This window comes from Terrapene carolina, unplaced genomic scaffold (genome assembly GCF_002925995.2).
Source record: "Terrapene carolina triunguis isolate 2854851 unplaced genomic scaffold, T_m_triunguis-2.0 Scaffold68, whole genome shotgun sequence".
Classification (NCBI taxonomy): Eukaryota; Metazoa; Chordata; order Testudines; family Emydidae; genus Terrapene; species Terrapene triunguis.
In genome coordinates this window covers 524791-548933 of record NW_020664419.1, presented here as the reverse complement: position 1 = coordinate 548933, position 24143 = coordinate 524791, and the positions used below count along the sequence as shown (strand labels likewise).

The following is a 24143-nucleotide window of genomic DNA, read 5'->3' as shown; positions in this document are numbered from 1 at the left end:
CATCAGTTCATAACATAGCAGAATGCAGCCTGAAATCCATTTTGAGAGCCTGTGTGATCAAATTGCCTCCCCTTTCATTTTGCTCATTGAAGGAGATGAATTGTCTCTGGGATTTTTGAAAGGGCTTCATCCTCTGCAGGTAGAAAGCCAAAGCTCTATGAACATCCAGAGAATGAAGTGTCCAGTAGAGGGATAGGCAGATGGAATTCAGAGAGAACTTTTGAGTTTGGGATGTACTCTTAGGGACATTTTATCCTTATGGAATACTGTGTAGGGAGGGCCTACATAAGAGCTGCAAGCTTCCCTACTCTCCTAGTGGAAGTGATTGCCATTAGAAAGGCTACTTTCATGGATCGATGGAGAAGGGTGCAGGAGGCCAAGGACTTAAGTGGCGGATTCATAAATGCTGACAGCCCTAAATTAAGGTCCCAATTAGGAGTTGGCACCAATACTGGAGGAAAGGTTCTGACAAGACCTCTCAGAAATTTCATGTTGTAGGATGGGTGAATATTCAGCAGTTGCCTACGAGAGGATGGAAAGAGTTGGCTGTTGCGTGTGTACCTGGCAGCAATCTAATGGACAAACCCGAAGACTTTAGGAAGAGATGGTCCAAGATGAGAGGCATGGGAGGTATCTGGGGGCGTTCGCACCAGATGGAGAATCTCTTTCATTTGGCAGCACAGAATTTTCTTGCGGAAGCCCTTCTGCTGTTACTGAGGATGGACTGGACTTCCTTGGAGCATGACCTCTCTCATTGCCCATCCAAATACCAGGTTGTGAGGTGGAGAGAGGCTGGGCTGGGATAGACGGTTTTGCTTTTGTCTCAAGTCAGAAGGTTTGGCAACTATTTTAAGTGGATACATGGTGTGACGAAGTGAGGGGTTTTCTTGTTTTCTGTGGGGTTTCAATGGTTTGCATGCAGAGGGGGTGGGACTCGGTTTCCCTGGGTGTTACTGGTTTAACGAGGTGAGGGGAGGGGGAGTGTGTTTTGCAGAGGACCGGAGAGAGGACGTGGGGACCCAGCCGGTGGCCGGGAGGATGGATACCCCAGCGACCGGTGACCTGGCGACCTGGTGACCCAGAGGCCCAGCTGAGGAGACGCAGCCGGTTCTGGCCAGTGGGAGGACAATGGGCTGCAGAGTGAGGACCCAGAGACCTAACCAGCCGGTTCCAGCCAGAGGGAGAAGCAGGAGAGGAGGCCCCGGTTTACGACCCTGTTTACCTGGAGGGAAGACAATGGACAGAGGCGGGGCCTGGGGCCGGTGATCTCAGATGCCCAGCTGGGAGCGGGGGGGCTCTGGGCTGGAGAGGGGGAGCAGGCAGAGCCCACCTGGATGCAGAGAGACTGGGATGGGCTGGGCTGAGGGAGGCCAGGCCTGAGGGTCAGAGAGTTTCCTGTGCTGTGTTCAACTCTCAATAAACCCTTCTGTTTCATGCTGGCTGAGAGTCACTCCGGTCTAGAGAACAGGGTTGCATCAACCCCTTCGGGGGTGGAGGCCCCGGGGGTCCAGAGCGAGTGGACTCCCTGGGGGGGCCCACGGCAGAGACAGACGTGCTAAGGCTCAGAGAGGTGGGGATCCAGGAGGTGGAGGGGCCAGACCCCGAGAGAGAGTGGACCCCCGAGAAGGGCTGTCTCACTAAAAGGGGCACCCCCCATGGACCGCACGGGGCCTGACCCCGAGAGAGTGGACCCCCGAGAAGGGCTGTCTCACTAAAAGGGGCACCCCCCACGGACCGCACGGGGCCAAGAGTGGGCACGATCTGTGAGTCCGTGACACATGGGTATGTGGACATCTGGAGGATTCTGATGAACCAAAACTGTCTCACTCACCAAGAAGCCAATATGATCCACTGCCCATTTGTCCTGCTTGACCTTGTTCAGGACCTGTGGTTCGAGTGGGATGGGTGGGAAAGTATACCTTAACGGCACTGACCACGGAACGAGAAATGCGTCTCCTCTGGAATTGTGCCCTTGAGCAGCAAGGGAGTCACAGGCTGGACACTTCTTGTTTACCTGGGATACAAAGAGGTCCACGCATAGGGAGCCCCGCTGCTGGAAGATGTTCTGTACCACTGAGTTTTGCTGTTCCCATTCGTGGTATCTGTGGAAGTGACTACTGAGGCTGTTTACTAAGGTGTTCATTATTCTGGGAAGGTGCACTGTTGAAAGGGAGATATGATGTCAGATACTCCAATTCTGGAGCTTGACTGCCTTTATGTAAAGAGAGGCGGATCCTGCTCCTCCCTGCTTCTTTATATAGAACACCATCATCATGATGTCCAGCATGACTGGAACGTGACGGAAATGTATGAACAGCAGAAACCTTCTGCAAGCCTCGTGCACAGCTCGAAGTTCAAGCAGATTGCCACTTGGCTGTCCAGGTGTATTCTCCAACCCAGTAACGAAGGGTCCATAAGTAGCTTCTTTGTGGGTGGAAGGGGGATGAAGGGAACCCCTACACACAGACATCTTGTTTTCTCACCAGGCAAGAGAAGACAGAAAGCCCTGAGGGAACGTGACATGCTTGTCTGTTCGGAGCTTACACACACCTGAAGGCGATGACTATTCAGCCTTGTGAAGGATGTTACATAGGTGCAGGCGGCCATGTGGCCTAGAAGGACCAGAGAGGAGGGAGCTGTCAGCTGGGGGCTCAGTTGGAGTTGGGCAATGAGGTCCCTGTTCTGAGGTAAGTAAGCTTTGACTGAAGTGGAGTCCATAGTCGCTCCAATAAATTCTATAATCTGCCTTGGAGTTAAAGTGGACTTTTCTGGGTTCACTTGAAGCCCTAAGGATTGCACAAGACTGAGTATGAGCATGCTGTCAATTAAACTCCCTAAGATAGCCATCCCATGAGTAACCAGTTGTCAAGGTAGGTGGATGTTGGGTTGCCCCAGCAATGCAGGTCCATCACTACCACTGAGAGCATCTTTGTGAATATTCTCAGGGCTGTTGAGAGACCAAAACAAAGGACTCTGTACTGGTAATGCTCTAGGCCCACCATCAAGGTTAGAAACCTCCTGTGAGCCAGGTGAACGCCTACTGAAAATAGGCATCCTTTCAAATCAAGAACTGCAAACGAGTCACTTTTGTTGAGGGATGGGATTACAGAAGCCAAGATGGTCATCTTGAATCTCCAACAACCAATGGAGACATTGAGTTGCCTGAGATCCAGGATGGGTCTCCATCCACCCTTCTTGGGAACGAGGAAGTATCTCAAACAGAAACCCTTCCCCCTGGGATGAGGCACAGGCTCTCCAGTTTGAGCTGAAGAAGGGAGTCTCTACCTCCTGTCTGAGAAGCCTCTTGTGAGAGGTGTCCCTGAAGAGGAACGGGGGAAGGGTTGGTGTAGGAATGGAAAGGAATTCTATTGTGCAGATGATCTTCCAGACCTAAATTTCTGAAGTAATATGTTGCCGGGTTGGGAAGGAATAGAATAGGTGGCCACCAAAGCGAGTGGGAGGGTGTCTGGCCGCGTGGAGATTGGTTGGCGGCTCTCAAATGTCCTGTTGAAATGGCTTCTTGGCATGGGATTGTGGGTGAGGAGGAACCGATGGCATGGCTTTCTGCCTCCTGTGCCGTAACCTCTGGAGTCTCCTGGGTGGCTCATAAACCCATTGCTGGAAGAAGGGCAGGGGAGCAGGATGTTGTCTGTAAGGAGGTGGCTTATAGTACTTCCTCTGTGGGGCTGGGGTGTCGATCCCCAAGGAGTGGAGGATAGCCCAGGATTCTTTAAGAGAGTGTAATAATTTGCCTGTTTTTTCCCCCCAAACAAAAGATTACCCTCAAAGGGGAGGTCTTCTACCATCGTTTGGGCTTCCTCAGGAAACCCCAAGGAGTGAAGCAAAGAAGCCTGCCTCATGACTACCAAAGTCACCCTGGTGCGTGAAGTGCCGTCAGCTGCATCAAGTGACACCTGGAGGGACCACCGAGCTATGAGCTTCCCCTCTTCCAGAATAGCCTAAAACTGAGGCCTGAACGCCGAAGGAAGTTTGCTAACAAACGCAGACAGCTTACTATAACTAATAAAGTCATATTTCCAAATCAGAGCCTGGTAATTGGCTATCCAGTATTGTAGGCTGAGTGGAGAAACTCTTGCCCCTAGGAGGTCCAGTTTTTTAGCATCCTTGTCGGACGGGGTAGAAGGAGGCTGGTGCAGTCTGTTGCACTCAGTAACAGTTTGTACTACTAGAGAATTTGGTACGGGATGGGAAAACAAATATTCTACCTCGTTAGGTGGGACAACATAGCTTTTCTCCATCCTTTTTGGAGTTGGGGCATAAGTGGCTGGAGCATGCCAAACAGTCCCAGTCAATTCTAATATGGCCTTGTTGATGGGAAGTGCCACCTTGCCGGGGTCTGTAGTCTGGAGGATATCCAGAAACTTATAAGTAGGGTCCTAGACTTCCTTCAGCGAGATCTGTAAAGCCTCCACAATCCTCCTCAGGAGGTCCCGGAGAGGTTTATAATCCTCAGGCAGCAAAGGTGAGGCTGGCACCACCACCTCCTTGGGAGACAAGAAAGAGCCACCGGTGGAAGGGAGGGTTCTTGCTGGTTGGGCTGTTCCTGATCCTTACCGTGCTCCAGGGGCTGATGCTTTTCCCCACAAGGTGATCTCTGTTGGCACTCTTGCTCCCATCTCCTGGAGCTAGGGGGTCTGAAGTAAGGGTCCCAAGAACCCCAACAGGGACATGGTGTGGGGTCATATGGGTATGGAAGTGGTCCCAATGAGGGAGGGTGTCACTCGTCCCAGGGCTGATGATATGTCTTGCGGAGATGGCAGAGTACAAACGAGGCTCTGGAACCCCTATCAGGGCTAATGGTGCATCTCTGGACTGTCAGAATGACCGGTGCATCAATCCTGCCAGAGGAATACGAGTGATTGGAGTCTATGGGCGAAGCCGACAGAACTGCCTGTCTAGTGGTGCCACTGCAGGTGGATGGCATGCATGAGTGGTGCACGGTCAGTGCTGGCAGCTTCATACCACAGCGGAAGGGACCAGTGAGTGGGTCCAGCAGAAGAGCAAGAGGGGCTTCTACGCATAGATGGAGCCGACATCACAGGCTTGGGATGGTAAGTAGGTGTTGGTACCATTAAGTTCCTTCTCTGCTTATGGTATGGAACCACTGCTGCAGAGAGTGACCACCCTCTCCTCTCCTTCACTGATGATGGAGCTGGACCTGCCCCTCACTTAGGCAGCAGTCAATGGGCATGCCTGATTCCCGGTACGGCTGATATCCGCGCACACACCCCGGGAGATGCAGACACACCTGTACCGGGGCACCGAGTCTTACCTGACTTAGAGGGGGGTAGGGTAGGCAGACCTGTTCTTAGAGGGTTTAGATGGGGATTTCTCCCGCTTCTCATGAGGGTGCTTTCCTATACCCTCTTCCCATCCATGCCTGCTAGAGTCTTTAGATCTGGACTTTTACGATCTGGGAAGTGCTGGGTCCAGAGAGGTGCTAGTGGATGGATCCTGGCAATGTACATAGGTGTCAGAAGCCCCTGGGTCGAGCTGTGGCCTCATGGAAAGCTCCTGACATGCCTCCTAAGCCGAAACTCTTGAGATTGTCACGGACAAGGTAGGAAGGAACGACAAATCTCGCACTCGGATGGAATGTGAGATTCTCCAAGGTAGTACAGGCAGAAGGAGTGGGGATCACTGACCAGGAAGACCCAGAGGCAGGCCACATAGGACTTAAAGCCCAGGATTTGGGGCATAATGAGTACTCCAAACGGTGCAGGTGAGCAAGAAGGAGGAACACCTCCTAACCCAAACATTAATCTAACTAGCTACACTGCTAAACTAACGACACTAAAATAAACGATTTACAATAATCCCCGAACAGACGGCAGGAAGGCCAGCCAAGCTGCGGGCACTGTGGAATTCCATCTCAGACCACCAGTGGTAGAATGGATCTGGAGAGGTGGTCGGTCCATGCCACCCTTTATGCGCTTCATTTGGAGCACGACGCTGTGTAGGCACGGACCAATGGACATGGCTAATGAAGACTCTTCCGGTCTCAAGCACACGTGCATCCACAGCGAATATCCCTCTGGACCAGCACTCGAAGAAGTGCACTCCCCATAGATTCTGTATAAAGCCCAGGGCAATACATACCATCCGCATTTCTATAGCTACTTTCATCTCAAGGTGACTATCCCCAAGGTAGAAATGGGGAAAGTGAGGCCCAGAGAGGTTAAATGATTTGCTCAAGGTCATGCAGGGAGTCAGTAGCAGACACACCCAGGTCTCCTCCCCCTCACTCCAGGCTCTGCCCTCTAGAACGCTGCCTGCTGTGGGGCCTAACCTTTCTGTGCCACAGCTTCCCCATTGATAAAACAGGGGCAATGCCCATGCTGTGAAGTGCTCTGAGATGCTTGGGCAAGAAGCATTATAGAAATGCTAATTATTAAAAAATCATGAGCGTGAATGGAATTTCGTTGTCAAAAGCTCCTTCCCAGAACTCCTAGCTGCAAGCTGTGCTCCTTGTTACCAGATGGATTAATTACTGATCCTCAGGAGTTCAGAGACTCAAGCTACTCAGGGCACTTGTTAAGGAGGGTTCGCCTCTAATCCACCAGGGAAACAATCAACAGCAGCGGCACGGCATTATAACCTGCTCAAGCGCGAGGGCCTCTCTAATTAGCATCACAACAAGACCTGCCCCCCTCATCCCACCTGCTCACAAAAGCCTAAAATGGGCTACAGTTCTGAGATGCAGAGCCCCATATCACCTAAGTGTGCAGCATCTGGGAGGGAATCCGCACAGTATGTTGAACTCGGAGCCCTCAGACCCTCACAACCCCCCCTCCCCACCATACAAAAAGGGGAAACCCTGGCAAAAGCAAGTCACTTATAAAAATAAAGATTAATTCCAATCTCCTCAGTCCACCAGTTTGGAAAAGAGCTTGCGTGAGCTACAATACAAGGTCTATACACGATGTTGTTAGAAATGTTTATTGGGTGCCCTTTAGCTAAAGCACCTGGGGTCTTCTAAGGAAAAACAGTAAGATGAACCCTTAAAGCTAATGAGTTAATCCTGATCTTAACTATCCTCAGCCTCCAAAAAACCAAGATGCACCCAACTGCAGAGACACAGAAACACTAGAAGCAACAGGGCAAAGTGCAAGATGCATCTAATAACAGCCAGGCCTGAACTCTGACAGTCTGCTAAGGGAAGCAGCTTCCAGAACAGAGCACCTTCTGTGAAGAACAGCCTTCCAAGGGCCCCCAGAAATTCCCCCTTGGGAGAGCACCAGCCATCTGCAACAGCTGCAATGGGGCACAGGCGGATTAAGCCAAGTCTAGACAATTCCTATTCTTGAATCGTACCTGAATGATGAAGCAGGTGATTGCAGATGAAGCAGTAACCAGAGTGGAACACTGGGGTTCTGTGATCATGTGTCCACCCTTCCCAACAGATGAGAAAGCTGCATTCTGCAGCAGTGGATTTTAGACTGAATGATCAAATAATATTTTATCTGCAACAGCAGATTTAAAAAATGGGACATCGGCCAAGATAGGTAGCAACAAATTCACCATCATGAATTGCCTTTTTACAAAGCTCATCTTGCCCTTCTGGAACCCCTTTCCACTGCTGGCCCTTCAGACAGGCCAGACTGGGTGAGAAGTTGGGCCAAATGTAATCATTTGTTGAAGCAAAAATGAGAGAGAGGGCCTGATCTCACAGATCTCAATGGGAGCTGAAGATACCTGGCACCGGACAGGATGGAACCCTTAATATGCCTGGTAAATGCAGCAGGCTGGCACCCTCCACCACCGGAGGCAAACCTCTGTCTAATAATATTGTTCCAACCCATAGCCAGAGGTACAGTGGGAACGCTACGAGTGCTCAAAGCAAAGAAACTCACGGAATATTGTACAATGGGTCAGAGCTGAGGAGCAGAGATTGGGGACGGGAGAGTAGGCAGAACATACCATGCAGAAGAGGCTCAATCAGATCCTTTGATTAACTGACCTCACCCATTCACACTTCCTTTAATCTTGCATTTTACTCTTACATGAGCCGTCTCCCTCCCCCTCACACACCTTGGCCAGGTGAAAAATAAGAAACGTATAAAGAAATCAGAATTGTTAACCCATTTGCTGAGCTCTTGCGCAGCCCGAAGAGTGGTGCACCCTCTAGTCAGGAGAGCATACAGAACCACTGTCCCTTAAAGCGCACTCCTGTACATCCCATTCCACCTGTAGCAGCACACAAGGTTTAGAAGTCCTCTGAATGCTGCATACAGCAACTTCATTGCATCAGGATGCTGCAAACCAGGCACAAGAACAAACCCTGAGCCTCCAATGATAGGATACTTTCTGAATGCTGGCATGCACGGTTACAGGTGTGCTTCAACCCCACTCCATCATATACTCACCACGACTGACTAACTTTAGTTTCCCCAACATAACTGTTCAGTGCCTAATGGTAAATTGGTTTGGTGCCTAGATGCTGACCCACATCAGTGAAACAAACACCTTTTAATTTCCTTTTTAGGGGGAACTGGGGTGGGGTAGAGTCATCTTTGCATCCAAATCATACGCAGATGTTAAAACAAAGAAAGAAAGGTCAGGTTAAGGGACAAATTTTGCATTCAGGAAGGTGTAAGCAACATGCAGCAACTTCACTGAGGTTTATATATGCAGAGCAGAGTGCAGAATATGTTCATGCACTGAGTTCAGATAAAGACATGGATAAGCTACTAGCCATCAAGCTCACGACTGGGCTGTTCTGAAGTCCTTTGTCAAAATGCCCATTGACTACAATGGGAGATTCCCCTGAGTAAGGGCTTCAGAATCAGACCCCGCTGCATACATTTTTCACACACCGCACAGGTGGGCAGTGCTCTCCGTCTGCAAATCCATGGAAACACCTTTACTCAACCTACGGAAGGTTTTATTTCCCCCAAGACCTCCAAAGAAGCAGGGCAATTAAAAGGAGAATTATTTTCATCTCCTTTTCAGTGAGCTAAACCTAACGCTTCTAACACCTGTCCAATGAGACCTGCAGCTGTTCAAAGCCAAAGCCTCATTTTTCCATTCCTAGTGACGTGCCTCTTAATTGAGATGCCCAATATGTATTTTTAAATTTTTCTGCTTTCCTCCAGGCTTTGTAATCTCCAGTCACAAACAAGAATTGAAAAAGGCTAGATTCTCCTGTTAGCTGACGAAGGCAAACATCAGGAAAAGAATATATTGAGCCATGTAAAAATGATCAGCCGTCAACTGAAAAGCTTGATCTCTGCTCAGCTGGGCATTCTGGGGACCAAGGTTTCTGCTACAACATTTGATGGAATCACTAGCCATGCAAGATGCTTCATTCTTTGTACTGATTTAGGGCTAGTAGTATCTTCCGCTCTCCCAAGTGAGATGCGGAGCCCTGAACGTGGGTCACTGCAGAATTGTTGTGCTTTAAAATTGACTTATTTATAACTCTTAAAGTGCCATTGTGGTCAGAAAAGTGACTCTGAAAACTTGGCACCATTTTAGTCAACGTCTCTGCTCCCTGCAGTGTCCAAGTGCTAGCTCAGGTTTAACTGAAGTAAGGGCTTGTCTACACTTACCGGAGGGTCCGGCGGCAGGCAATCGGTTTTCTGGGATCGACTTATCGCGTCTAGTGAAGACGCGATAAAATCGATCCCTGATCGCTCTGCCGTCGACTCCGGAAATCCACCGCGGCAAGAGGCGGCAGCGGAGTCGACGGCAGCGCGGCAGCGGTCGACTTTCCCCCGTCCTCACAGCCAGGTAAGTCGACCTAAAATACGCAACTTCAGCTACGGTATTCACGTAGCTGAAGTTGCGTATCTTAGGTCGGACCCCCGCTGTAGTGTAGACCCAGCCTAAGTGTTTACTTCTCTTAGCCCTGCAGGGGCTGTACAGCTATAAGCTAGGGAGACTCCCTTATTAACAAACCCGTCAGCTGTGATCCAAATGTAGCATCTTTGTTAACTTTAACAGGCAGAAAGACCACAGGTGGATTTTCAGATCCCACCGAGAGTTTGTAGCCCTGGCAATACTTAATAATACTTTCTCCTCGTGTGGCCCTCTACCATCCAAGGCTCTCAAAGTATTTTATAAATGTTTATGACAGTGACGAGCACCTGGTGGCCCACCAGATCCTTTTATTTAGCCTGCCACAGCCCAGCTCAGGGCAGGTGATCCAGAGGCACCAGGAAGGGGGTGGGGCGTCACGGGGGGAGGGTTTCACCTGCACGCTGTTGCAAGAACCAATGAGCCAGAGTAGGGAGTCGGGACAATAGCCCAGGATAGGAGCTGCTGCGGAGGGATGACTGCAGGGTGGGCTTACTCTTCAACCCCTCCCGCCCCCCCCCCATTGTGTCACATGCCCAAAGCAGGGCCTGAAACTCCCCCTGCATTACCCTGTGAACCTGCCAAAGAATTTTAGTGGATCGTGTGGCCCTCGACTTCCTTTAAGTTGCCCAGTCCTGATTTATGAAGTCATCCCCATTTTACAGAGGGGAAAGAGACAAGAGCATCGACGTGACCACCTGTCCACAGACAGACGATCTGGGCACTATCCACAACAAACAGAGAATGGTATTTATTACCTAGTCCTGCCTTGAGTGCTGGGGCCTGAACAAGACGACCTCTCAAGGTCCCTTCCAGTCCGGCACTTCTACGAGTCTATGAGGATGAGGGTAAAAGTGCAAGAGCTACATCTGCCTACAGCTTGGGAGAAATTCAACACCATTGCAATACAGTTGTTTAAACAAAAAGTGTCATTCCTGCAAGAAAGGTATTCCTAATTAGGCAGTTACTTAAGCGTGATGGGTGCACGAGATCTCAAAATAAGATGCCTTGTAAGTTACTTTACTGTTGCATCAACAGTTTGCAAACTTATTGCCAGAGAACGCTGCTCCAATAGATAACGCCAGAGTACAAGTGCTCCACCACTAATAGAAAGAGGAGGGGCAGAGAGATTAGGGAAGGTTAGAAGCAGAGTGCACTGGAGCAGTCAGCAATCCCCTCTGTATATGTACTCCTCATTATTTATATTGCAATAGCAGTGAGTGCCTACTGGACCCTGTTTAGGATCTGGGCCCCCTTGTGCAGGGTGTTAGCAAGAACTAACTATCTGATTTAGGAAATCATCAACCGTGCTAACAGATCAGTCAAAGGAGCTTTTGCAGAAGGACTCAAGGTGCCACCTTCCCCTTAGCAGTGAATAAGTCCTGGGCCAGAAGAGTAAGCACGAAGAACCAGAAATCAAAGTCACATACGGCAAATCAGAGCAGTCAACGCCCCACAGCCACCTGCCTAGGCCAGATTTGTGCACAGCATAAGTGTTTCAAAACCACAGCATTTTCTTAACAGCTGATGGCCAAGGCCACTTCACACCTAGAGGAAACAGAACTGCTTATATTTTAGATTTAACGCAAGAAGTTTTTTTAAACAAAAAGTACAGATTAAAGAGCTCAGGTTGTCTAACCATGTTTGGAGAGACAGGGGTAAAACTTAAACAACTCTTGAGGTTGAAGTGTTGCTCTCATTTCCAACACTAGCATAAAAATTAAATATCTTCTGTGTAGAAAATCCATGTGAGGGGTTTACTAGAATGAAAGTTAGACATTTTTATATTGTTTCAATGATGAAATGCAACACTAACAGCCTCGAGTTGACTGGACAAAAATTCTTCTTTTTAATAGCAGCTATTTTTATAATAGCTTCTCTTAATTAATTAGCCTCCTACAGTTGGTATGGGTACTTCCACCTTTTCATGTTCTCTGTATGTATAAATATCTTCTTACTGTATGTTCCATTCTATGCATCCGATGAAGTGGGCTGTAGCCCACGAAAGCTCATGCTCAAATAAATTTGTTAGTCTCTAAGGTGCCACAAGTACTCCTGTTCTTTTTGCTATTTTTATATATGTGCTTACATCCTGCAGCAAAAAGAGGGGAAGCTTCTTGAAATTTCTACCACACTGCAATAGCTGCAAATCCTGGATTTCCTCCAGTCAATCTCAGAAGCCAACCTCATCTCTCTCTAATCTCCTTTCCTTCTGTTCCACTAGCACCAATTTCTTCTCTGTCCCTTCCTCACAATGTCACCACTGTTGAGGTGAAAACCTCTCTCTTCACCGCTCTGACCACTCTCTGCGTCAACAACTCTTCTCCTGAAGCACCTTGACCTTCTGCTGACATATCATGCTACAAACCCATATCTAATTTACTGACCACCCTCACCCCAGGTCTCACTCAGCCTTGTTCCTCTCTGAGTTTCTGCCTCCCAGCTGGATTTGGGCATTTGTGATTTGTTTTGATAGATCAATCTGCCTGGATGAGCACGTGCAGAGCCTTTTACTCAGCTCCTTTACACAGTGTTCGCTGCATCCTTTCCTCCTCTCCTGTCCCTGCCACCACCAGGGGAGAGAGGAGATTTACATACAAGACTATTGATCCTTCCCCACTCAGGGGAAGTTTCCTTCAGAACCCCCTCCCCTTTTCTCCCAGAGATGGGACCACCAATGCAACATTGCTCAGAGGAGGCCTGGGTCATGAGAGGATGAGGAGTCCTCCCACCCCTACGGCAGATGACTCACTGTAACCACCAGGTATTAGCAGCTCGCCCCTGCCCCTGAGGTGGGAGAGTGGCGTTTGCCCTGGAGCATAACTATCAGTGGGTTTCCTTCTGCTTCCACCCACAGCATCAGCGAGAAAGGGAAAGAGGAGAAAAACCAAGGCACACGGGGGGGAAACTAAAAGGGGATTCTACTGACAAGTAATAAGCCACCTTCCCGATACCAGTGGTTATAAACCATTCCAAGGTGCAGGACTGACAGCTCTGATGGAGCACAATGACAATGATCCCACGGGGAAAGGTGGGGGAGGAGTCCCAGCAGTCTGTGCTCTAGCTCTCACTAGGATTTCTACAATGTCACATGGAAAGCAGCACCAGTGATAAATATTCACATCTATTACCTGGCTCACTATGGCCCCACCAGAGAGATGGGATTCAGTGTCCCTTAGGACGCAGGCAGACACTCCACTGCAAAATCAACAGGCTTTAAAACTCCTCTTCATTTCTTCTTCCAAGTTTCCACCTTCCTTGGCTGCTTACCTGGGTCATCTTGTCCACAGAGACAGGAATTCCGTCGATGGTTAGGGGTGGCAGCTCGGAGTTAACCTCTTGTGGCGCAGGTGCATGCTCCGCTAGTGCTGACTCCAGGTCTTCCAGGATCATGCTCTTGTACTTGCGCACCTGTGGGGAATCATTAGGCTCAGGTAAACAAGGTAAAGAGCAACAAGAGAGGCAAGGGTGCTAGGTAACCGGAGGAGGGGCTGTTCACTCTTCCCCAAGACACTGCAGAACTGAGTGAGCAAACAATGCCACAGCTGGGAGGTAAAAATACCCACTGGCCCCAAAGGGCTGCATGAAAGAGAAATGATGAAACTCCAAGTAACACCGCCAAGGGGGAGCATTAGAATGCTTTTAATAAAAGTTTGGAAACAATGGTGCTGTTGCAACCAGGATGATCCCCTCTGTGACGCAGTAGGGAGCGGGGCAGATTGACTTAGGAATGTCGTCTAGTTTTACTGGGACTGTCTGCACTGGGGATGAGATAGCAGGGGATGACTTTATTTGAGGGACGATACCTGAGCCTGTAACCTAAGCGAGAAGGGGGGTGGGGCCAGGTGACACCTTTGCCTGGGAAACTGGACAAGGGCTAGAGGAGGAGCCAGGGGGAGGGGAGTGAGTCGGCTGGACGGGGTTTCAGTTTTGGGCTGGCTGGGAAGATGCAGGGAACCCTAAGTCTGGGGTCTAAGCTCCTTGCCCCCAGAGGGACCTGGCTGAGGGGTCCTGGTTGTACCTTCAAGCCCTGCTTGGGACTGTGTTCCTGTTGTCTAATAAACCTTCTGTTTTACTGGCTGGCTGAGAGTCACGGTGAATCGCAGGAAGTGAGGGTGCAGGGCCCTGACTCCCTCACACTCCGTGACACCCTCATTTCCTCCAAGGCTCAAGGAAGCTCATTCGAGGCTAGCTGGAATCACTGTCAGCCGAGACGATTTTAAACCCTTTCCACTTACCAGCAGAGTCCAGTCCTTCCTGACTGTCCTAGAAATCGGTGGTCTCCAACTATTCCAGGTAACTACTTGTTTGCCAGACTGAGACCTCAGCAGTACCAGCCAGTGACTCCCTTAGGCCCCACCCTCCCACTGCAGGCATCTACATGAACTGCACGTCCAGCCTCAGGTGCACCAGCACTGCTTGCCTCCTGTTGAACTGGACACACTCCTCTAACCTAAGCCACAATGGAGCCTGGGTTGCTTCAAACCCCAGATCCCACAAGAGTAAGGCCTGGAGCAGCCCAAGCGGCACTGTAAGATATAGCACGTCACAGCAAATAGGGCAGGAGATTTGGTGATGTATGTAGCTCAGCACAGAGGCAGAACTGCACATTTATCTTTCAGGTTGGAGAGGAGCTGCAGCGGGGGCTACTGGTCTGAGGGGTTGCTGGCCAGCCCAAGCACCGGTGGCTAAAGCTTGAAGTCCCAGAACTGCTACATATACCAGTGGTTGGGAACCAAAGCTGTAAGTAACATCCCGTAATCCTAGCTAAATGAGAGCACGGTAACAACACGCATGTCTTTGGTCCCAGAAGTCCCACTAAATCCCTTCCCTCCTCCCACCACGCACCTGACCATTCAAGACAGTACCACCGTGAATAGCTGTCAGATCCTTCCTACCCTACCCCAGCCTTGCCCAAAGCTCACTGGTGCGAGCAATACAGGCTCTAAGCCCTGATCTCATTCCCTAGCTCCCCAGGCAAAGTACTCCACATGGTAGACAGAACAGCACTGAATGCAGCCATCTCTAGGATGAAGGCAGCATCCGGATGCACAATCGGCTCACAGCACAGAAATGGAGAAAGGGGAAATTTTGGTCTGGAACACTAAGCTAAACTCCTCTTTTATGAGAAGTGATAGGGAACATTTAGTGTCTCTAAACAGTGCAGGTGGGACCTCAGTATTAAGTCCTTATCGGAAAGCCCCGCATTCAGTTATTCACCATGCCAGGATTTGATCTTGTGGCTCCAGGTGTGTGTGTTTTTCAAACCTGAAGCTGACACCACTCACTGGCTCTTAGAAGCATTATAAGCCAAGATGAAACACGCACAGAAAGCAAACAACTCATCTTCGATCCTTTTCCCCTTCCCAGGGAGACTTACCACGTTCTCCAATGGTGCAGCACCAAACACTTTAAAAACAGGATTGGGTTTGGAGGGGGATATGCAAAGAACAATGGCCTGCTGCCCCACTCTGGTGGTATATTCATCTAGCGTGGCACGCAGCTTCCTGAAACAGGGGAAGAAAACAAGGGGAGTGGGGAGATAAAAGTAAGGGCCATTCCAGCCACTGTCCTTCAGATTACAATCCCTCCTCTTGACCCTGCCCATTCCAAAAGCAGGTGTGAAAGGAAATCCTGGTGAGTAACAGTGGCCACACAAGCATCCCTTTGCTCCCACGGGCCTGCTAGATTCCCTTTTGCCAGACTCCAGCTCAGCTATGGCGTTTCTACTTTGCACAAAGAAATATGTTCATGAAAAAGAAAAAAGTAAAGTAAAGTAGAGAGAGGAAAGAAATGAACATTTATCTCTCAGCAGTGAAGTTAAGGGCACAGAGGATATGTCACATCAGATCAAACCACTGGGCCCATCATATCTGGGATCTTGTCTCCAGCTAAGGTGACGAGATGAGAGGAAGAAAATATCGGGACACATGGGGGTGGGGAGGGGGTGTCTGCCAGCAGAAAAAAAAAAAAAAAAAAAAACCAGTGCTGCCAGCGGAGCGAAATATCGGGACAAATTGGGAATGGTATAAACCATTCACCACCGTCACAAGCCAAAGATCGGTCGGGACGCGGGATAAACACCTAAATATCGGGACGGTCCCAATTTTATCGGGATGTCTGGTCACCCTATCTCCAGCAGCGACCAACACCCGATGTCAAGAAAACCTCCATGAAGCACTTGACCAATTGTGCAACATTGGAGAGAAATTAATTTTCTGCCGCCTGTGGATGATCGGTTAACAGAGGGAGGAACACGCTACAGTCATCCACTGGCTAACAGAATATACAGAATTGATAGGTAGAGCACTTTGAAATGTTTTACAGATAAAGAATCCCACAACAATGCTGAATAATTCACTGGTACTTCAATCCTGCACAAACCATAACTGAAGTGTGGTAAGCAAGAAACAGAGACATTGCAACAGCTGGCTAAGGGAAATGTGTATATTCAGCCACCTGTTACATCAGTGAGTCCCTTTGGGATGGTCCTTCCATGGGGAAACACTCATACTTACCACTTCTTTCCTTGTATTAACATTTAAATGATGTGAGAGAATTGACAAGAAAATGGCCGTGACTTTGCTAGAGCGGATCATAGAAAGTTTATATAGGGGAGGAGGAGGAGCAGTTCTCACCATATAAGTTGCCACTTTATGCGACATTAAGGTTATCAATGCAAATGGGAATTTCTGAGCCCCCTTCAGCAGTGGATGTACTGCTGAAAGCTGTCATCATGTGACACCATATAGACGCTCCAGTGTCAGAGACACTAGACCAGCGCCCTTCTGGCTCGCACGCTGATTTAAACAGACAAACATTTACCATTTAACTATGTTGACAAAATGGCAAAATTCTTCTGATTGTCAAACTGACAAAATGCATGAAACTGACATGCTTTGCCAGTGTTTTACCCAAGTCATTTGTGCTAGAAAAGGGAAGAAAGAGCTGAAGCCCCTATAATGTGGTTTCACCCAGGACATTTTTATTGAAAACACCCACTGTGTGATGCACTCTGCTGTGTGCCACCTCAGCTTTGCTAGAAGAGGGCGTGCAGGGACAAGTGTTAGCTCATTTTCATCTTGCAGAACTATTGGGAGGACTTACAAGAGGCCTCATTCAATACAATAAAGATGCATCCCTCGTGACGGTGGTGAATGGTTTATACCATTCCAGAGCTGGGATATTGCAGCTCCAATGGTTCTCAAGATAATGGTTTCAGCAGTAGTTAAGAATTCAAATGGAAAAAAGCAAGATGGTAATTTGGATGACGTGGACTAAATTTGTGATTAGGCAGGAATAGAAATAAATAGAGAATACTATCAGAATGGGGACTCCAGTCTCTGCGGCTCACACGACCATATTAAAGCAGAGAACAGCTGCAATCTGATCCGTTTTTGCAAATTAAATGCAGCCCTCAGGTTCCATGCAAATTGCCAAAGATGCCCCCAGCTGAGCAACATGTGGCCAGTCTCTGATCTCTCAACAACAAATGGGTTTTGGAAAGGCACAAACAGAAATGGACATGGCTGTTAGCTTGCAGAAGCCACAGGCAGCTGCAGTAGAGGGTTCTTACCGTAATAAACGTGTCTGCTGCCTCTTGCGGATGGATGGGTTGGACTCAAACACGTGAGGTCGCTTTCGTTTTTTACCTGTTGCCACGGCGGCAGCTGCTGCCATTCCCACCGGGCCTGGAACCAAACCACACATGGTGAATCAGTGCACAATCTATTAACTGAACAAGACAGGGAAGTGCCAACTGGAACAGGTTCTGAAGGGCTCTGGTAATACAAATAAATAAATAATGGGGCTTTTACCCTCATCCGGACCAAAGTAACCAGAATTTTTTGCAAAACTGTCACCAAACACTGAAATTTCTTTCCCTGCAGGGATCAGGGGGGTATTTCAAGAAACTCTGTCCAGGTTGGTAGGCCGAAAGTTAGGCATCAGGTGAACATTGCATATTTCATTCCACAGAATTCTCCTCCCAATTATATAATTACTATTCAGGATTGTTTGTAGTCTTCCCCCAACTACAAAAATAACCCAAGTGCTGTAGTCAGTGTGGCCACTGGACAATCAAGGTGCTAAAGGAACACTCAAAGAAGACTAGGCCATTGTGGAGAAGCTAAATGAATTCTTTGCATCTGTCTTCACTGCAAAGGATATGGGGGAGATTCCCACACCTGAGCCAATCTTTTTAGGCGACAAACCTGAGGAACTGTCCCAGATTTAAATGTCCCTAGAGGTGGTTTGGGGAAAAAACTGATAAATTAAACAGTAATAAGCAGGGATCCTAGTTTTCCCGTCATAAAAAAATGAAATTCTCCAATAAAAAGCAAAATCAAAATCCACGTTTTCCCATGATTAAAATGAAATGCTGAACTTTAGTTTCCCTAGCCACAATAAATATAGGTATCAGTTGAACTAGGGCAGGGGTAGGCAACCTATGGCACATGTGCCGAAGGCGGCACGCGAGCTGATTTTCAGTGGCACTCACACTGCCTGGGTCCTGGCCACCGGTCCAGCATTTTAATTTAATTTTAAATCAAGTTTCTTAAACATTTTAAAAACCTTATTTACTTTAATATATAACTAAACTATTGTATGTATAGACTTATAGAAAGAGACCTTCTAAAAATGTTAAAATGTATTATTGACACGCGAAACCTTAAATCAGAGTGAATAAATGAAGACTCGGCACACCACTTCTGAAAGGTTGCCTGCCGACCCCTGAACTAGGGTGACCATACATCCTATTTTGGCTGGGACAGTCCCCTTTTTAAGCCCTGTCCTGAATGTCCCAACTTTTTTGGCAAAACTGGGCATTTGTCCTGTTTGCAAATAGGACAAATGCCCAGTTTTGCCCCCCCAAAAAGTGGGACATGCCCCCTACAGGGGCTCAAAGGAATGTTTGGGGTGGGGTGGGGTGGAAGTGATGCCAAGCGCTGGGGCTCAGGGCTGTCGGCATTGGTGGCTCGGGCCAGCCCCGCATGGTGTCCCGTTTTCAATTTGGGAAATATGATCATCCTAACTTTCAGTAAAATATAGTTAATAGTTAATATACGTTCTTATTTTTTCACAAAATGTAAAACTAAAGATTCTCTGTAAAAAACGCAAATTCCACGTATTTCCATGGCAAACGGATATCTAGGATTCCTGGTAACAAGTCACCAGGGCCAGATGATATTCACCCAAGAGTTCTGACAGAACTTAAATATGAAATTGAGGAACTACTATCTGTGGTATGGAACCTATGGCTTAAATCAACCTCTGTACCAGATGACTGGAGGATAGCTACTGTAATGCCAATTTTTTTAAAAGGCTCCAGACGTGACCCTGGCGATTACAGACTGGTAAGCCTAACTTCAGTACCAGGCAAATTGGTTGAAATATAGTAAATATCAGAATTATCAGACACATCAATGAACACAATATGGTTGGGGAAGAGTCAACATGGCTTTTGTAAAGGGAAATCATGCCTCACCAATCTATTAGAATTTATTGCGGGGGGTCAACAAGCATGTGGGACAATGGTGATCCAGTGGATATAGTGTACTTGGACTTTCAGAAACCCTTTGACAGGGTCCCACACCAATGCCTCTTAAGCAAAGTAAGCTGTCATGGGATAAGAGCGAAGGCCCTGTCATGGATCAAAAAACCGATGGATGAAAAGAAAGAAAACAAAGGATTAGGATAAATGGTCAGTTTTCAGAATGGAGAGAGGTAAACAGCGGGGTCCCCCAAGGATCTGTACTGGGACCTGTGCTGTTCAACATATTCATAAATGATCTTGAAAAAGGGCTAAACAGGGAGGTGGCAAAGTTCGCCGGCAATACTAAAGAACTCAAGCTAATTAAGTCCAAAGCTGGTCGCAAAGAGTTACAAAAGGATCTCACTCAGCTTGGTGACTGGGCAACAAAATGGCAGCTGAAATTCAATGTTGACAAATGCAAAGTAATGCACATTGGAAAACATAATCCCAACTATACATACAAAATGATGAGGATTAGCTGTTACTAATCAAGAAAGAGCTCTGAGTCATTGTGGATAGTTCTCCGAAAACATCCGCTCAATGTGCAATGGCAAACAAAAAAGCTAACAGAATGTTGGGAACTATTAGGAAAAGGATCGATAAGACAGAAAATATCATAATGTCACTAAATAAATCCATGGTACGCCTGCAATTTGAATACTGTGTGCAGTTCTGGTTGCCCCAGCTCAGAAAAGATAAATTAGAATTGGAAAAAGTAGAGGGAAGGGGAATAAAAATGACTGAGGTATGGAACAACTTCCATATGAAGAGAAATTAAAAAGACAGCGACTGTTGAGCTGAGAAAGGAGATGACTAAGGGAAGATATGATAGAAGTCTATAAAACCATGACTGGTGTGGAGAAAGTGAATGGGGAAGTGTTATTAACCCTTCACATAACACAAGAAACAGGGATCACCTAATGAAATTAATAGGCAGGTTTAAAACAAACAAAAGGAAGTACTTCTTCAAACAACGCACAGTCAACCTGTGGAACTCATTGCCAGGGGATGTTGTGAAGGCTGAAAGTATAACTGGGTTCAAAAGAAGAATGAGATAAATTCATGGAGGATAGATCCATCAATGGCTATTAGCCAAGATGAGTCAGGGATGCAACCCCATGCTCTGGGTGTCCCTAAGTTTCTGACTGCCAGAAGCTGGGACAGGACAACAGGGGATGCAATGATTGCCTGTTCTGTTCATTCCCTCTGGGGCACCTGACACCAGCCACTGTCAGAAGACAGGATACTAAGCTAGATGGACCATCGGTCTGACCCAATAAGGCTATTTTTATGCTCTTAAGAGAATTTAAAAAGAGTAAAACCTAGGAGGATCCCTACAAAAAACCACAGTACTGGAGAACATACGCTAGCCAGGAATAATCCTGCACCAGGGCTAGGGAAGAAAGGAACTGGTCAACATAAAAGGGATTTTCTATCTAACTTCTACAATTCAAATCCAGGTCATTAGCTTTCTCTGTGACTGAGGAGTTGGCTCAAGGGAGTCATGCCACATGCACCTGTATTTGGCTGCTGCAAAGTACAGTAGAACCTCAGAGTTATGAACACCAGAGTTATGAACTGACTGGTCAACCACACACCTATTTTGCAACCAGAAGTATGCAATCAGGCAGCAGCAGAGACACCCCCCCTCCCCAATACAGGACAGTGCTGTGTTAAACTACTAAAAAAATAAAGGGAAAGTTTAAAAAAATGATTTGACAAGGTAAGGAAACTGTTTCTGTGCTTGTTTAATTTAAATTAAGATGGTTAAGAGCAGCATTTTTCTTCTGCATAGTAAAGTTTCAAAGCTGTATTAAGTCAATGTTCAGTTGTAAACGTTTGGAAGAACCAGCATAACGTTTTGTTCAGAGTTGTAAACATTTCAGTTACCAGGTGTTCCTAACTCTGAGGTTCCACGGTACTGAAATGTACGCGAATCCCGCTGACACACGTAAGCTATAATGATCAAGATGCAGAGCATCCCTTAGGGAATAATGACCCGCTGAGGGAGGGGAGGTAAAAGCCTGACATACAAGCAGTGGCCATTAACACCAGGAAATGCCCTGCCCTAAGATTATTGCAATTATAAAAATGAAAATGAAAAAAAAAAAAAAAAAAGGTCAGAGACACAGAATCATAGGACTGGAAGGAACCTCGAGAGGTCTTCTACTCTAGTCCCCTGCACTCATGGCAGGACTAAGTATTCTTGTATGGGTGATGCAGTTACCACTGTTCTGCACAAGGCTATTGCTAACCTATTTGGCACATCCCTTTCAAATAAACAGCTGCTGAAGCTGCTTTAAGCATTATTGTTGAAAGCATTATGAACAGTAAAAATCTTCTGATGCGGCACCAGCATCGCTGCAGGATGGATGTTGCTTTATGCTCTCCAGCTCCGGGCCCTCCACTTGCCAGGCCACAGTAATGCCCCGGTAATAGTGAAAATTAAAACCTTCATAAGCAAACTTTAAAACCAGATTTCCCGCAGCAAGCAGCTCGCCCTTCTGCATGCTGAACTGAGTGACGGGGCAGTTTTCTCCGTTTTTGTTAATAGTCTGGAGGAATGAGGACAGGGGCTTGGAGTCAGGAAGCCCTGGGCTCTAATTCTGCCTCCATCAGTGACTTGCTATTTGACTCTTGAGCAAGTCACAACCTCTGCCCCTCAGTTTCCCCATATGCAAAATGGAAATACTTCATAACTGGTTTGACAAGGCTGTTGCAAAAATCAATTCGCTTACGTTTCTATAACTCTTTGAACATTAATTGCTACAGAGATATTAAGCGTCATATTATTGGTGACCCGGGACTAGTGCCATGTGCATTTAATGGGAAGAACAAAATTCAAATCTCAGCTATTGCTTCTCATCCCTGCCGAGCCTGTGAAGAATGGGAAAATTATGGCGGGGCTGACCAGCACTCCTGAGGTAGTCTGCTGTTGCTGGTTAATTGGGTAATCACATTAACTAAGACAAAGAGAATCCAGCCCAGCCCCTCCACAAGCGGAATCAGAGCAATACATAGCCTCTGTACTGGAGGATGTAAGGTTACATACAAGACCCACAAGACATTGCAGGCTGGATTCCCAACCTGCTGAATTTCATATGACATGACCTGATAACACCAACCTATAGCAGGGTTAGGCATCAGTTGTGTGGTGTTAGGGGCATCTGGTGAGTGAGGGAAGGCAAAAATTAAACAGAAAGGACAAAGACAACTTTAGCAAGTTGTGTGCCATTCCAATTCTATTCTAAATTCATTATTACTCTTAATTTCAATAGAGAGACAGGGCTGGAGATTAGAAACGCAGCAGCCGTCTTCATAGTCTATCAAGTATCAGGAGGTAGCCGTGTTAGTCTGTATCTACAAAAACAACAAGGAGTCTAGTGGCACCTTAAAGACTAACAGATTTATTTGGGCATAAGCTTTCGTGAGTAAAAACCTCACTTCTTCGGATGCATCCAAATCTGTTAGTCTTTAAGGTGCCACCAGACTCCTCATAGTCTATCAATTCTTATTGCTAGGCTGCCCTCTGGTGGCCAGTCCTAGAATTTTATAGTATGCACTTAATTAAAACATCTGCAGAAGATAGGACACTGAGAAACCCAGGAGGAAGAATTTGGGGTTTTTTCATTTGTTTGGTTTTGAATTATTGTTACTGTGAACTCGCAGCTTGAGGACACTGAAGGAGAAGTGAGATGTTAGGAGGATCGATTGGTGACTTTGCTAACCAGAATTAGGAGGAAGCAACAGAGGGTCCTGTGGCACCTTTAAGACTAACAGAAGTATTGGGAGCATAAGCTTTCGTGGGTAAGAACCTCACTTCTTCAGATGCAAGTAATGGAAATCTCCAGAGGCAGGTATAAATCAGTATGGAGATAACGAGGTTAGTTCAATCAGGGAGGGTGAGGTGCTCTGCTAGCAGTTGAGGTGTGAACACCAAGGGAGGAGAAACTGCTTCTGTAGTTGGATAGCCATTCACAGTCTTTGTTTAATCCTGATCTGATGGCGTCAAATTTGCAAATGAACTGGAGCTCAGCAGTTTCTCTTTGGAGTCTGGTCCTGAAGTTTTTTTGCTGTAAGATGGCTACCTTAACATCTGCTATTGTGTGGCCAGGGAGGTTGAAGTGTTCTCCTACAGATTCAGACTAACACGGCTACCCCTCTGATACCAGAATTAGGAGGTAAAGCCATGCACTGGACATGACATTATTTAGTATTTGTACTACTATTTTTTTATTTGTATCATCATAGCACCTTGGAGCCCCAGTCATGGCCCAGGACTCCACAGTGGTAGGTGCTCCAGGATCACCTAGAGGCCTCAACCAGGTCATAGCTCCACTGTGCTAGACACTGTACAAACATATAGTAAATGACAACCCCTGCCCCAAAGAGCTTACAGTCTAAGGAAAGAATGGAATCCAAAAAGGCCTGGAGGCAGGAACCGGAGAAGGAAAAAATGGAGTGCATCACTGCGGAGTAGAAGGATGCTGTAAGGTCTGGGATGTAGGTGAGAGTGGAACTAAACTGTGAATGAGGGAAGTAAGGAGAATATTTGGGAGTAAAAAATAAGGAATTTGGTTTCAGCCACCTCTTAGTCAGCAGCCTCAGTCTGCAATCCCAGAATTGGGTGGTGGTGTGAAAAACACTGTGGTGACACAAAGAATACTGACTTCCAGAGAGGAAGGAACAGGAGGTACAGATAGACCCTGAAGAAACCAGAATCCAGGCCTTTGATTGCCCTTAATGCCTTCTCCTAAGAGAAAGGGGTGCTCTCTGCAGAGCTGGTGGC

The 24143-nt window shown here is 47.3% G+C and overlaps 1 protein-coding gene across 4 annotated transcripts in view; it reads right to left on the bottom strand.

Annotated features, from left to right (window-relative positions):
• The window catches only part of NRF1 (nuclear respiratory factor 1), a 112647-nt gene that overhangs the window by 55819 nt on the left and 32685 nt on the right, over positions 1–24143 (bottom strand). For all 4 annotated transcript variants that reach the window (XM_026648577.2, XM_029910879.1, XM_029910878.1 and 1 more), the window contains exons 3-5: positions 17396–17510; positions 15200–15326; positions 13090–13230 (exon numbers count right to left, since the gene is read on the bottom strand). In XM_026648577.2, coding sequence (XP_026504362.1) covers positions 13090–13230; positions 15200–15326; positions 17396–17510 — 383 coding nt within the window. The remainder of the gene's footprint in view (positions 1–13089; positions 13231–15199; positions 15327–17395; positions 17511–24143) is intronic.